At 35.3% G+C, this 15943-nt stretch overlaps 1 protein-coding gene across 3 annotated transcripts in view; it reads right to left on the reverse strand.

Annotated features, from left to right (window-relative positions):
• Nucleotides 1-7594: 7594 nt before the first annotated feature.
• The window catches only part of SLC44A5 (solute carrier family 44 member 5), a 393104-nt gene continuing 384755 nt past the window's right edge, over nt 7595-15943 (reverse strand). For 2 of the 3 annotated variants that reach the window (XM_032870124.1, XM_032870123.1), the window contains exon 24: nt 13960-14243. In XM_032870124.1, coding sequence (XP_032726015.1) covers nt 14131-14243 — 113 coding nt within the window. In that variant the 3' untranslated portion in view covers nt 13960-14130. Of the gene's footprint in view, nt 7833-10703; nt 10841-13959; nt 14244-15943 lie in introns of those variants that run through there. The other variant, XM_032870125.1, reaches the window with a different exon arrangement.

Consider the following 15943-nt stretch of genomic DNA (forward strand, 5'->3'; position numbering starts at 1 on the left):
CATCATTAATGGCTACTAGACAGGGAGTGTTTCTGTGTACCAGGCCTTCTCAATCCCAGGCACAATGCACATGATGACATTTCCAGCTAAGAAAGCTTCTGAGCAGTTAAACACTTTGTCCATGGTCATGTAGTAGCAGGGTAACTTGGATTCAAAGCTAACCTGATACCTGTTTCTAAAGCCCATCCTAATACCCAATATGCTCTACTCCTGATCTCTGTCATTTGCCATCCCTGGTGCCCTGGTGCTCAGAACTCATTCCATGAACCCGATATTTATAGCACAACCCAGGCTTCTACCGGACGTCTTCATTTTTATTCTTCCTTTTCCTCTTCCAACCCCATTTCTTTTCAAAGACCTTATTAGAACCTTAATTTCTTATAGGCAAGGAGAAATGAGATAGAAGGAGAGAGTGAGCTGGAGTGAAGAGAAAAATACACCAGCTTATCATAATAGCAAAACTTTGGCTAACATACAGAAGCACTGAGAAAAGGAGGCAGATGTTTTTTAATCCCTTAATCGTAAGTCATGTTGGGACATCATTCTTTTTTTCTTTGTTTGCTTGAGCTAAAAATTCATCTATGTGATTGGTTTTATTATAATCTTTCAATGTTTATCAGAAAATGGAAAGTATTTTATTATTGGCTTCTAATTTGTTACTGAGTTGTTTTTTCAGTAGATTTATGAATTGCATTCAGAAGGCACCCCACTTTTGTAATGTTGCCTTCTTGAATCCTACTGGAGACTTTTGAAATCTATCCTTAACTTTTTTCTATTCTCCCCTTGAATGCCAATGCTTTTCCTAACATGTTCCCTTCATTTTCTTTTCTGTACCTTACAGACACTATTGCAGTAGCACACATTCATCTGGCTGGGAAAATGTAGATATTTCAAGGTTAATCTAACAATGAATCAAGTCTGAGTTCCCTTGAATTTACATGCAAAATGGAACATCCTTTCTTGATAAGCTTCTCCTGCCCCCTTTAAATCACAATGCTTTTTATTTATTTTTTTAAAGCTTTATTTTTTTTAAAGCTTTTATTTATTTGAGAGAGAGTGAGCAAGCACAAGCAGAGGTGAGGGGCAGAGGGAGAAGCAGACTCCCACTGAGCAGAGAGCCCAGCTTGGGATTTGATCCCAGGACCCCAGGATCAGGACCTGAGCTGAAGGCAGATGCTTAACTGACTGACCGAGCTACACCAGTGCCCCAAAACACAGTGTTTTTAAATAGCAAAGGGCGAGAATATTAAAATGCCCGTATTTGTAAGCCTTAAGTAGAAGCGTATTTTACTTTATTCACAAGATTGTTTCCTCTCCTTCCTTAAAGTATTCCAAATCATATAGTAGATGTAAAGGACTGGGCAAAAAGAAACAAGGCATTTAAAAAAGAAAGTTAGTGACTTTAAATTGAATCGATTGCTTTTTTTAAATTTTAGTTACATATAGTTAACATACAGTGTTGTATTAGTTTTGGGTGTACAATATAGTGATTCAACAATTCTGTACATGACTCAGTGATCACCATGGTGAGAGTACTCGTAACTCCCTTCACCTATTTCATCCATCCCTCTACCCACCTTCCCTCTGGTAACCATCCTTTGTTCTCTACTGTCTAAAGTCTGTTTTTTGGGTTGTTTTGTCTCTTCTTTGCTTTTTTTTTTTCCCCTTAAATTTCACGTATGAGTGAAATCGTATGATATTTGTCTTTGACTGACTTATTTCACTTAGCAGTATATTGAATATGGAATATTTCTAGGCCATAAAAAAGAATGAAATCTTTTCATTTGCCGTGATATGGATGGATGTAGGGAGTATACTGCTAAATGAAGTAAGTATATGTCACTTCTTTATCCACTCATCTATTGATTGACATTTGGGCTGCTTCCATAATTTGGCTATTGTAAATAATGTTGAAACAAACATAGGGATGCGTGTGTCTTTTTAAATTAGAGTTTTCATATTCTTTTGGTAAATACCCAGTAGTATCATTACTGGGTCACATGGAAATTCTATTTTAAAAATTTTTGAGGAATCTTTATATTCCTTTTTTTTTTTTTTTTTTTAGATTTTATTTATTTGACAGAGAGAGGGAGAGAGAAAGGAGAAGGAATGGCAGGCAGAGGAAGAAGCAGGCTCCCCATCAAGCAAGGAGTCCAACATGGGGCCCAATCCTCAGACCCTGAGATCATGACCCAAGCCAAAGGCAGCTGCTAAACCAATAAAGCCACCCAGGTGTCCCCCACCACCCCATACTCTTTTCCACAGTGGCTGTACCAGTTTGCATTCTCATCAATAGTGCATGAGGGTTTCTGTTTCTCCACCTCCTCAACACTTGTTCCTTGTGTTTTTGACTGTAGCCATTCTCACAGGTGAGAGGTGGCATCTCATTGTGGTTTTGATTTGCATTTCTCTGATGATGAGTGATGTTGAGCATCTTTTCATGTTGGCCAACTGTATGTTTTCTTTAGAAAAATGTCTGTTCACTTCTCCTGCCCATTTTTAAATTGGATTGTTTTGAGTTGTGTAAGTTATTTATCTATTTTGGAGACTAACTTGTCTTTGGGAATGTCATTTACAAATATCTTCTCCCATTCAGTAGCTTGTCTTGGGTTTTTTTGTTTGTTTGTTTCTTTGTTTCCTTTGATGTGCAGAAACTTCTTATTTCGACATAGTCCCAATAGTTTATTTTTGCTTTTATTTCCCTTGCCTCAGGAGACATATCTAGAAAAATGTTGCCCTGCCAATGTTAGAGATATTACAGCCTGTGCTCTCTTCCAGCATTTTTATGGTTTTAGGTCTACATTTAATCCTTAATCCATTTTGAGTTTATTTTGTGTATGGTGTAAGTCAGTGGTCCAGTTTTAGTCTTCTGCTTAGAGCTGTCCAGTTTTTCCAGCACCATTTGTTAAAGAGATTGTCTTTTTCCCATTGCATATTATTTTCTCCTTTGTCAAAGATTAATTGACCAAATAATTGTGGGTTTATTTCTGGGCTTTCTATTCTGTTCCATTGATCTGTGGGTCTTTTCTGTGGCAGTACCATACTGTATTGATTACAACAGCTTTATAGTATATATTGAATTCTGGAATTGTGATATCTCTAGCTTTGTTTTTCTTTTTAAGATTGTTTTGGCTATTTGGGGTCTTTTGTGGTTCCACACAGTTTTTTAGCTTTGTTTGTTCTAGTACTGTAAAAAATGTTGTTGCTATTTTGACAGAGATTGCCTTAAATCTGTAGATTGCTTTCGGTTGTATGGACATTTTAACATTTGTTCTTCTAATCCATGAGCATGGATTTTTATTTGTTTGTTTCTTCTTTAGTATCTTTCATCTGTGTGTTACAGTTTTCAGAGTACAGGTCTTTCACCTCCTTGGCTAAGTTTATCCTAGATATTTTATTATTGTTGTTGTAATTGTAGATGAGATTGTTTTATTAATTTCTCTTTCTCTTGCTTCATTATTAGTACATAAAAATACCACATTATTTTTATCCTGACAACTTACTGAAATCATTTATCAATTCTAGAGTTTTTTAGTAGAGTTTTTAGGGCTTTCTGTACATATAATCATGTTGGGTGCAAATAGTCTGAGTTTTACTTCTTCCCTATCAGTTTGGATGTCTTTTATTTCTTTTTATTATATGATTGCTGTGGCCAGGACTTCTTGTGTTTAATAGTGGTGAGAGTGAACACCTCTGTCTTTTTCTTGACCTTAGGGGAAATTCTCTCAGTTTTCCAACATTGAGTATGATATTAGCTGTGGTTTTTTTCAAAGATGGCCTTTATTATGTTGAGGTGTGTTCACTCTAGCCTACTTTGTTGAGAGTTTTTATCATGAATGGATTTTGTACTTTGTCAAATGCTTTTTATGCTTTTCTGTTCTTTACATGTTTGGTAGAATTCACCGGTGAGGCTGTCTGGCTCTGGACTTCCTGTTCACTGATAGTTTTGTGATTATTGATTCAATTTCATTGCGGGTAATTGGCCTGTTCACATTTTCTGTTTATATCTGATTCAATTTGGGGAGGTTATATATTTCTAGGTTATATATTTCTTCTAGGTTGCCATTTTGGGGGCATATATTTTTTCATAATACTTTCTTACATATGGTATATTACACATGGTATGACTTTTATCTTTTTGAATTTGTTGAGGCTTGTTTTGTGGCCTAACCTGTGATTTCTTCTGGAGAATGTTCCATGTACACTTGAGAAGAATGTGTACTCTGCTGTTTAGGATGCAGTATTCTGAATATATCTGTTAGATCCATCTGGTCTTTTGTGTCTCTCAAAGCCACTGTTCCCTTGCTGATTTTCTGTTTGGGTGATCTATCCATTGACTTAAGTGGGGTGTTAAAGTCCCCTAATATTGTTGTATTATTATTGATCATTTCCTTTATGTTTGTTATTAGCTGCTTTATGTATTTGGGTGCTCGCCTGTTGGGTGCTAAAACATTTACAATTGTTGTATCTTCTTGTTGAATTGCACCATTTTTGGTTTTGTAGTATCCTTCTTTGTTCCTTGTTACCATCTTTATTTTAAAGTCTATTTTATCCAATATAAATTTTGGTAACCCAGCTTTCTCTTTACTTACATTTTCATGATAAATATTTTTCTATCCCTTTGCTTTAAACCTATAAGTGTTTTAGGTCTGAAGTGAGTCTCTTGTAGGTAACATATAGATAGATTTAGCTTTTTTATCCATTCTGTCACCTTATGTCTTTTGATTGGAGTATTTAGTCCATTTACATTCAATGAAATTTTTAATATGTGTGTATTTATTGTTCTTTTTGTTACTTGTTTTATGGTTGTTTTGGTAGTTCCTCTCTGCTCCTTTCTTCTCTTGCTGTCTTCTCCCATGATTAGTTTTCTTTAGCAAAATTCTTGGATCTCTTACTTTTTATTTTCTGCATATATAGTACTATTTTTTGACCTGTGATTACCATTTTATATATAACATCTTCTGTATATAGCTGTCTATATTAAGCTGATGGTTGTTTAATTTTGAACTCATCCTTTACTGTTCTCCTTTCCATGTTTCAGATATTTGGTTCATATTTTGCATCCTTTTGTGTTTCTCTTGCCTGATTTTTAATATATACTTTTTTTTGTGCTTCATATTTTTCTTACTTTTACTTATAGCTTTTGTTTTTCACTTGCGAGTTCCTTTAACATTTCTTGTAGGGATTATTTAGTGGTCATTAATTCCTTTAATTATGTTTGGAAAACTCTTTATCTCTTCTTCTATTCTGATTGATAACCTTGCTGCATAGCATATTCTTGGCTGCAAATTCTTCCCTTCCAGCACTTTGAATATACCATGGCCCTCTCTTCTGGCCTACAGTTCCTGCTGAAAAATCAGCTGACTGCCTTATGAGGTTTTCTTTGAATTTAACTGTTTTCTCTTACTGCTTTTAAAATTCATTATCACTACTTTTTGCCATTTTAATTACAATGTGTCTTGGTGTGGACCTCTTTGGGTTTGATTTTATTGGGTGCTCTCTGTGCCTTCTGGATACGGATTTCTGTTTCCTTACCCAGATTAGGGGAATTTTTCAGCTATTATATCTTGAAATACATTTGCCCCCTTTTCTCTCTCTTTTCCTCCTGGGATTTGTATGATGTGAATGTTACTATGCTTGATAATGTCACTGAGGTCCCTAGGTCTATTTTTATTTATTATTATTTTCTCTCTTTTTCACTTTGATTGCTTCCCATTACTCAGTCCTCTAGGTCACTGATCAATTCTGCTTCCTCTATTTTACTACATGCTCCATTTATTGTATTGTTAATTTTAGTTATTGAGTCTTCATCTATATTCATTAATTTTTATGTTTTCTCTTTGTTAAGGGTCTCACTGAGTTCCTCCACTCTTCTCTCAAGTCCAGGAAGTATCTTTATGACCATCACTTTAAATTCTCTAGCAGGTATATAACTTACCTCCATTTTAAATCTCTTGCTGTGATATTGTCCTTTTATTTGAGATATATACTTCTGTCTCACTTTGTTTAGCTCTCTGTTTCTGTTTCCATGTGTTAGGAATTATCAGCTATGTCTCCTGTTCCTGAAAGTAGTGACCTGCAGTGCAGTGTCACCCATTCCCCAGAACCTGGTGCTTCAGAAGTGTCTCCTATGTTGTGTGCATCCTGCTGTTATGACTCAGCTGCATTTGCCTTTAGTCCAGTCATTTGCAATAGCTCCCTTTCTCTGTTGTGGGCAGCGTTTGGACCCTGTGTCATCAATGGGCCAGTCTGGGGCTGCCTTGGGCTTCAGTTGCATCAGTCTAGTTAGTAATTTGCCAGAGATGCTGTAGCACTGAAATGCAGGGTGCTTTCCCTTGTTTTCCTCTGAGAAGCTTTTGTTGGTAGGGGGCCCACAGTCAGACCAGAAGTCTGCCCCCTTGCTAGAGCTACAGTTGAAATGGTGGTTACCTTATCCTCTCCCTAGGGCAGGAATCACTTTGGAGAGCTTCTGACCCTTGTTGGGTGCTTGCACACTGTTAAGATCCTTCAGCAAATAATGTAATGAAGGGGGCAGGTCTGCAGGAGATTGCAGGGACAGAGTGCCCAATGTTAGCAAGGTTTGGACAGATCTGCAGTGGGAGGGCAACTGGAGCTGCTTTAGGAACTCCGGGCACAGGGTTAGAGGGGGCGACTCCACAGGAGAGTGTGGAAGCAGGGTGCATGGTGCCAGCAAGGTATATCGTTTTGCTATGGGAAGGGACCTGCAGCTGTCAGGCAAAACTCTTGCTGGATTAGAGGGGATGAATCCACAGAAATGTGCAGTGGTGGGGCACACTGTTCATAAGCAAGGTAGAAAGTGTGGACACTATGCTTATTCTTGCAGGCTTCTGTGTATCTAGACTAGGAGTCAGGGGAGGGAAATGGCACCCTCCAGAAATTTTGTTCTCAAAATCTCTCAAAGATCCCTCCCCGTCCAGCACACACACTGAGGATAATAAACAAATCTCCCTCTTAGATAGCCCAGACTTTTTCACACTGCAGCATCTGTGCAGTATCTCTGTGGGGATATTTGTTGTGCTGTCTCTTTAAGGGTAGTGACTCAGATTCTTATTGCCCTCCTAGCTCGCCCAGAGGCCAGCCTGCTGATTTTTAAAGTTACAGATTTTAAGCTCCACTGATTATAAGACTCAGAAAATCTACCCCTCTGATTTTTCAAAGCCAAACGTTATAGGGATTCCTTTCTTGTGTAGGTTCCCCATGTGTGGTATGCCTAGTGTGAAGTTTTGCTCCTCTCCCCCTTCACACCCAGGGCATCCCTCCCTCCTGCAGACAGTACTATTATGGGTGTGTTTAGTTCCCAAGGCATCTCTGTCTTTCCTACCCTTTTTGATGTGACCTCTTCTCTACATTTAGTTGTGAAGAGTCTCTTCTGTCAGTCTTTGGGTTCTTTTCTGGGTTGTTTACCCTGATGTAGGTGTTATCTGGCTGTATCCCTCAGAGGAGGTGAGCTTAGGATCTTCCTACTCTGTCATCTTCCCTGGAACTCTTGATTGCTTTCAAATGTGCCATAACAGTCCCCAGTCTTCCCAGCACAAAAAACATTAGAGAAGATATTGCCAGATTCTGTGCTGTTTTAGCTACCTTTTATTCTTGGAAAGTTGTGGAGAAGTTGGCTAATTTGGCCCGAGGGTCCATGACCTTGATGTTATCTTGATGTCCAAGCCTTGTATAATGTGGTACTCAATTTTCATGAGTGAATCAATCACATTTGTTTTACTGAGGAATAGCTTTGTTTTCTGGGAGATGTATAGACTCACAGGGGCCAGAAGTAACTTAGGTCCTCAGAGAAGTTTTCAATATCCATGTTAGTTCTAGCAGAAAAAACATGATACATGGACAATTACTTTGGGAAAGTAAATTGTTACTGCTATATTGGTAAGCTATTTATTTTCATCTGTAATTTATTGAATTGTATTCTTATAATCATATAGCTATACTTTAAAAACAAACATTAAGGATAATATTTGCAAAAAAACTGGAAAAAAATGTCAAGATACCATTTCATATACCATGGTCTGCAATAATAATTTTAGTTCAATTTTGTCCATCTTATGCCAACAAAGACTGATTTATAAAGCATGTTCCCCAGCCCAGAACCAGGTAATACTGGAGATAATTACTGTGCCTGGTTAGAGTTTAAGAGCAATTTCCTGAGGCACCACTTGTAAAAGTGAAAGAACATACATTGGAATGAGTGCTAGTCATCTATACAGTAAAAGAAAAATACAGAATTGTTACACAGAGCCCATTTCCAATATTAGTTTAAATAATAACTGCATTTTGCCTGGTGATTCCCCAGAACTTTTAATAGTGTAATTTTAGTGTATGGATTCACAACTTCTTAAACTTTATAGGCAACACAGAAAAATCTAATCATAGTCTAGTTTCAAACACTTTAGAAATAGGATTAGTGCTTTATCTTCTAAAAGTAAGAGTTCTTAAAATCTAAAGTAGAATTTAGATTTCTTCCAGAAACCAAACTATACTTTTATTTTAAGTTAGTAAGAATCACTAATTATATTAGCATCTAATTAGATTTGGAACATTTTAAAAGAACACTGAAAACTGCAAGAATATTTTATGTTTCCATTGAAAGAAATCCATTAAATTTTAAAGAAAAATTAATTTTGATGACTTAAGTAAAAAACAGATTCTTACACATTTGTTAAGGAAGAGCTGGATGTAAAAGAAAACTTTTAGCTTAAGATAAGCTATTGATAGGTACACTTAATCTTGTTTTAGAAAACTATTGTTAGTGTTCATATTTTTTAAACCTTCTCTAAATTCACCCCTGCCTTTAAAATGAGATTTGCTTCTTCCAATGTTGGTAAAACCAAATGAGGGACTGAGCAAACCTTTGGTAAATTAAAACAAAGACCAACTAATTTAGGCCACTGTTTGGGTTTTAAAAATCCATCTCTTATCCATTTAGTTTTGACCTATTCACTTCATGTAAATTATCAGTTACAGTTATTTGACAATGCACAGCTAGAGAAAAATAGAAATTTTTAAAAAGATAAATCTCGTAAAAAAAATAAACAAAACTCTTAGTTGATACAGAGAAGATTCTGTCAGCCTGTGGTAGGTTTTAAAAACTAAAGCTTTTCTCATTTTCTAGCTTAAAGAAATAAAAAGACAGGGCTTTTTTTTTTTAATCTAAATCTTTATTAGAAGAAAAAAAACAGATTTAAAATGACAAGTAACAACAAATTTCAGTTATTAAACATTTTAGTTATCAAAGATATTTAGACAATATGTTCCTAATATTTCTGCACAGCAGAAGCACACTGATTATAGAGCTCAGACTGTCATGTGCTCACGTGAGTTTGTTTTTGGCATAAAAGAATATCTCAAGTCACATTTAAACAAATGTGATCATAGATAAGCTGATAGTAACTTACAGTTGATTCTTGAGGCTTTCACAAATTATCATATCTGACTGACATTCCCTTGGGGTGAATACTTTAACATTGAGTAACAAACTGAATTCATTTTCTTTAAAGTTAGTAGTACTAGTAAAATTACTTAAAATTGAATTAGAAATCATGTTCCTTTTTACATTAGCACAATAAAAGTTAACATTATTAATAAACTGATTATTTCATATCAAAAGTTAAAAAATGAAATAACATACATAGACCACTTCTTGATGATAATAAACAATCATTTAAAACAGAGCGATTCAGTACATGACACCTGTGAGCACCCTTTCCAGGGGTAAAGTTTCCCTTTATAATTTCTCAAGGTGTCCTTTTCCAAACTGTGTAAAACATTGAGAACTGTAATCTTATACCTATTTTCAAAGATTTACTATAGAAAAGATTAGGTTTTTAAACTTTTCACTTTTAGTAAAAAAAACTAACAAGCAACCTTTCACTTTTTTTTTTTTTCTTGCGTGTAGTACACATTCATGAATGTCCACTAGGCGCAAGGGAAATTGTTTATGCTGCAAAATGTACTCTATATAGTGAGGATATCAAACATACTGAAATGACAAGTGGTTTCTAACCAGTGAGCTAAGAGGAAAACAAATTCAAGAAGACTTGTTTCAATCACTAAACAGTGCAGGTTTTTTTTTGTTTTTTTTTTTTAAACAACGTTTGTAAACTTGCCCACAAAAGCTGGGTAATATTAAACAGCCAGTAAGGCACTTTGTCAGAGAGGACTAAGTAGTAAAGGCTGGATGATTGGCAATTTGTTTAATAGGAAACATTCTATACTTAAAGAGCGCAAAATCTGGAGTAGGCAGTCCTTTTACCAATTTACTGTCAAACAGGAGTGGGGAAAACTTTAAAATTTTCTATTTCACTTTGTTGACCAATTTCCCCTGCAGAAGTCTTTTAGTTGTAATTTAAAAAATATATTAGGAGCTATCGGTTTAAATAATGTTTCATTTTTCAATGTAATATATAAAGAATATGAACATACTCCGTAGTGTTTTCAAAACATCCAAGCCACTGTATTTAAAAATGAATTACACAACAAAAGATCTTAGTATAAAAATGTACCATGTTGTTAACAATTCCCTTGCGACTTCTGATGGCTTCACATATTACAGTATAAGCTTTGGTATTAAACATGCAAATAAAAGCCAACAAGGTGGTGAATTCAGTGTCCCAAATACAAAGCACTTATGAAACGAGTGTTGCGCAGACACAGCAGATGAAGATTAGGTTACACACCGCGCTGCAGGATGACCACAGTTTGCACTTCTAATGCTTCTTAGTTTGCATGCGTGGCTCGTTCAAAATCTTCAGCAGAGACTGACTCATGTAATAGGGCCTTTCAGGAGAACCATCGTTTCTTTCTATATCTTCCACTAGGAGGAAGAATGGCACAGAGTAAATATCAAAGCAAAACTGTAAGAGAAGTAACGTCGCCATCTGCTGCACACTTGCTTTACAGCAGTTCAAAACTTTTCTCCCTCTCTCTCTTTTTAAAATAGCATAGTTTGGCATCATCATTATAAACATACCTATGAGAAATCAAGCAGCCCTTGTTATCATGTTAGTAAAATGCCATCTAATTCTGTGTACAAAGTCACAGTCTGCCAATAATGCATGCCTCTAAGGGGCATGATTGAGGAAATAACTTCTACCTTCTTTCAGATGGCAAACTAACCAAAAATAACAAAAACAAAAAGCCTCATCCGGAATTTCTAAATTCACCTTAAAATTCCTGAAAAGTGGTATGTACTCAATTTACTTTCTAAATTATTGTGTTTGTTCAAAATTGCTTTTGTTTTGCCATCAACAATTTGGGTAGCACAGTTTTAAAGATTTGTAAAGTTTTAATGTATTTCAAAGCCTTAAACTGCAAGTTTTGAAAAATATTGTTTTGCAGTTAATTACTTTAATTGCTTTATAAGATAATAGCTTCTAATTTCTTCCCTCAAAAATAATGCTCATTTTTATTCTCTTCTACACAAAGAAGTAACTAGTGAGGAAAACTTTTTCTGACTAGAACTAAGTCCATAATATAGTTAAAACTTCTGTACTTATTCTTCCTTTTAGTAAAGAAATTATTTAAAAATATTGAGCCAAATAACATTTCTTTTCTTATGATTTTGTACCCATGGGTTATATCCTTAAATTATAACCAGCTATAGAATGTGCCTCCATATAATTCAGTAAACACTCTTACTCTAGTGAACTTTTTAGTCTGATCAGCAGATATAATGTTAAACATGTAATACATGGGCCCCGCCTAGTCCAAGAATCTAAAATACAGAAGTAGTTATGATTATTCAAAGTCTCCAAATTAATCTTTGTCTTAATTTTCTAACTCCTGAAACAGCCAAGAATGTAATACAGGCAACTAATTTCTTGCGTGTTGGTTTGTATTTTATTCAAGTGATTTTCCAACTTTTATGTGTATCAGAATCAACTAGAGAACTTTATAATAATTCACAAGCTACCCCGTACCCAAACACAACATATCAGATTCTGTTAGGAAAGGGGCACAGACGTCTATTAGAAGTTCTCAGAATGATTCTGATGCCTACCAAAAAGAATTAGAATTGTGTTGTTTCATCATTATGTATCATTCAACTACTCCTGAAGAGGATATATTCTCTATCATTTTTAACACTTAAGAGAGAGGTAACTGGGTAGCTCAGATGGTTAAGCCTCCTACTCTTGATTTTGGTTCAGGTCATAATCTCAGGGTCATGAGGTCCAGCATTGGGCTCTGCACTGGGTATGAAACCTGTTTAAGATTCTCTCCCTCTCCTCTTTCCTGCTGCTCATATGTACACATGTGTACTTGCACTCTCTCTCTCTCTCGCTCTCAAAAAAAAAAAAAAAAAAAGAAAGGGAAAAAGAAAAAAGAAAAAAGAGAAGTAACTATTTACTAGATCTTGGTTGAGACTACTATGTTGTTGGATAACAATAACCATCCAAAAAGACAGATTATCACCCTTCTCTGAATTTATACTTTAAGGAGAATGAGAGTGAAGCCCCTTTTCCATGAGGTGAAGCCAGGTGACACTTCTGACCCTAATAATCTCAAGAAAATAAGAAAATAAGAATCTCAAGAAAATAAGCCCAGAACAAGATGGTGGCCATTATAAAGACCTATTTTGAAAATCTTCCATATTCATTGGCTTCTTGCTATTAAGCTATCAGAGTCAGTCTAAATCTAAGTTCCCATACTTCAGGATCATTAAATAAGTTGGTTTTTATATTAATTTGTGACACGATGATACATTTCTGACTCTTCTTAAATACATGGATCATAGTTAGATCACATTTCGACCACAATCTTAGATCAACACGTTTCTTTCTATCAATACATAAATAATCCCTATACACAAGCTTAGTGTAAATGCCCAAGGATACCACTTGATTCAGTGTTCCTTTGGGGTAACTGTTAGCCAAATGATACACATGTGCACACAGGAGTAGACACGCAAAGTACTTGAGTGTCTGATTCATGTTCTGCTCCAGCATGCAAAAGACTAAGGTATGGCTGCCAGCAACCAGCTTGTTGCTGTGACCAGCAAGGATGGAGTGTAAAAATAACTTTCCTACTAAACTCTCAAGGGAGAGATTTCTTAATGCACAGTACACCCCTGTAAAGGTACGAGAAAAGGTAACAGTGGAGTGCTAGTAGTATATTTCCTTAGGGTAAAATCTATAGTGTCTTAATCATCTTTTCTCTTTCCTCACGTAAGTTGAGCTACAACTAAACCTTTTGTAGAATGAAGTAAAAAAATCTCATCTAGAAAAACAGATATGCTTGTGAAAGATAGAATTACTCTTCTGAAACAAATCCATTCCAATTTTCTGTATGGTGGGAATAGGAAAATAGGAATTGGTCTCCATCTGGGTTAGAGACAAAAGGTATAAGTTATGTATCTATTTCAGTTTTGTTCAGAATATTTTCATGGTGGCTAGATGTTCATATTATTGGAAATGATATCCCAAAACCCAGATTCAACTTTACTATGAATATAATTTCACTAAAACAAAGTGGGCTATGAGGTTCCCCAGTAATTTTTACCTAGCAGCGTTCTCTATGGAACTTGTATAACATTAACATCTCTGTTTCAAACGGTCTTGAATCACACACTGAAATATACTTCCTAGGAAAACATTTATACAAGTTTAATCACAGTTGAGAAAGCTGTCCACTAGCTGGAGCAGCTATAAACATAGCACCATATTTACAAATTTAGTACCATATGCTGGTTAGCTATATCAATCTTTTTTTATGGCTAATTGACTGTACATTTATAGTGCTTTCAAAAAATTGCCTGAATATCCTTTACAAATATACATTTATAAAAAGAAAGGCGAGCAAAGTGCTTCAATGGGAAACCGCACTCTGAGTTATAAAAGTCTCATTTAAAACACTTTTGGCTATAGGCTTTAAAAATATGTTTGACATTTACACCTTGCTTTTCAGCTGGGACCACAGTCTATAAAGTATCCTAGTTCACAGAGGCTACTGTCTTCAAATGCTTGTCACCTCAGGTGGTACCATGTTCTGGCTTTTCAGGAATAAGCTCAGAAATTTCACATTACTCAAAAGCATCATTTTCACGTTACAAATGATCTAATTTACAAAAGTTCTATTTAAAAATGAATGTCACTGTTTGGAGCTTTTCTACTCTTTCTGCTTCTGGGGAACTAGTTGCATCTTGTTCAGAGTTCCGTGCAGGGTAGGGGCTATGTAGTAGGGTTTTTCTCTGGATCCATCATTTCTTTCCAGATCTTCACCTGTATATGCAGCAGCCAAAGCAGGCAAAAGCAGCAAGCGGCAGCAGAATTAAATGTATTTTTATGAATTGGAGAATCAAACAAGGAAAAATCAGAGAAATTAGTGTTAGAAAGTCAAATATAAGACAATTAGTACTGTTAAGTTGCTGGACCAAGTAAGAAACTTCAATCTCTGCCAAGAAGAACCGAAACTTCCTAAATCCCCCCAATGCCCAAAGAGGTTTATTTTGATCATTTAAAGATTAATAAGATCCTTGATGTGCATTCAACAGAATCATCTCTAAATCTGTGACTCTTCATTTCAGAAAGGTAAAATGCCACGTCTTCTGAGAGGAAGCTGAATAAAAGTCTATGATAAATGTGGAATAATAATTGAATTTCAGAGTCCAAAGTCGCTTTTAATGAAAGTCCATACCTGTAACACTACAGATGAAGAAATGGAGACCCACGTATTGAAATGATTCTCCTGACGTCAAAAGCTCTGGAGCAGTCAGAATGAGGTGAGGACCCAGCCTCTTGACACCTAGTTTGGTTCTGGTTCTACTTAACCATAAGTCATCCTGTCTTAAATCTCCTCAGAATTGCATTAGAAAATTAGTGGCAGTGTTTTCTGACTTCACATAACACATGAATTTACCTTCCTGCTTTGCTTAGGCTAATAATAAAATGACGGAGTGTTCACTGAGCACATACCTATCGGGTGATTCAGGGAAAGCCCCAAAATGATGCTGAGGTGTAAGAAGTTGGAATTAAGAATTAAGCTTCCTAAAGATAGAATTCGCAGCAGATAATATCTATCAATAAGTATACAAGTACGACTTAACTCTATGTTTTCACTAAGTGTATTAATGATTTTGTTATTCATAGCCTTTATTATAACAAAGGATAAGAAATATTATGTAAAAACATACAAGATAATCATAGATTTATGGAATAATTCTAAATTGTTTTTCATCCTTTTGGGGGAATGGTTGGATTACTGATTTAGATTTTTTATATTGAACCTCACAGTGACCTTTCTCAGACAAAATGGAAAGCTGAGGAGTAAATATGATGGATACATTTTTGTTCTTTCTTCCTTAACCATATTTCTATATCATATATAGTATATCTATATTGTTATTACCCTTGAAGCATTATTAGGAAGCCTGGTATGAATCACATTAATAATCATCAATAACATTACTTTTTTCTCAAACTGGGACCAAAATTCTCATTGCCTGGTAATATTAAAAAGATACCATGTTTCTATAAATGCAGTATTTGCAAATGGCTTGAATTTTTAAAAATACCAACTGTCTGGCAGCCAAGAGAATAAGTATAAAAAGAGATTATAAGAGATTATATAAAAATTATAAAGATTATATAGGTACAGTTATACACAATCAGAATTTGGCTTACAGCACCATTTAAGAAGAATGTTTTCCAAAGTAAGATGTTGCCCATAGCAAAAGTTAAGGAAGGAGGAGAAATGGAATTTGGTATCCCTTGTCCTTTATTCTCAAAGACAAGAGTCTCCAGAAGGAAACTGTTCATGTTCAACACACAAGCATTGAGTAAAGCTGAAATTACACCTGATTTTCAGAAGTTGGCAATTATTAATATAAAAAGTTGGGAAACAGTTCTTACCACTCAAATTTAATATCCTTGTCAAATTTAAAATCTGTAAGATTTTTCCAAAGCTTCCAAAGATTGGGAAC

This window comes from Lontra canadensis, unplaced genomic scaffold (assembly GCF_010015895.1).
Source record: "Lontra canadensis isolate GAN:19392208 unplaced genomic scaffold, GSC_riverotter_1.0 scaffold40, whole genome shotgun sequence".
Classification (NCBI taxonomy): Eukaryota; Metazoa; Chordata; class Mammalia; order Carnivora; family Mustelidae; genus Lontra; species Lontra canadensis.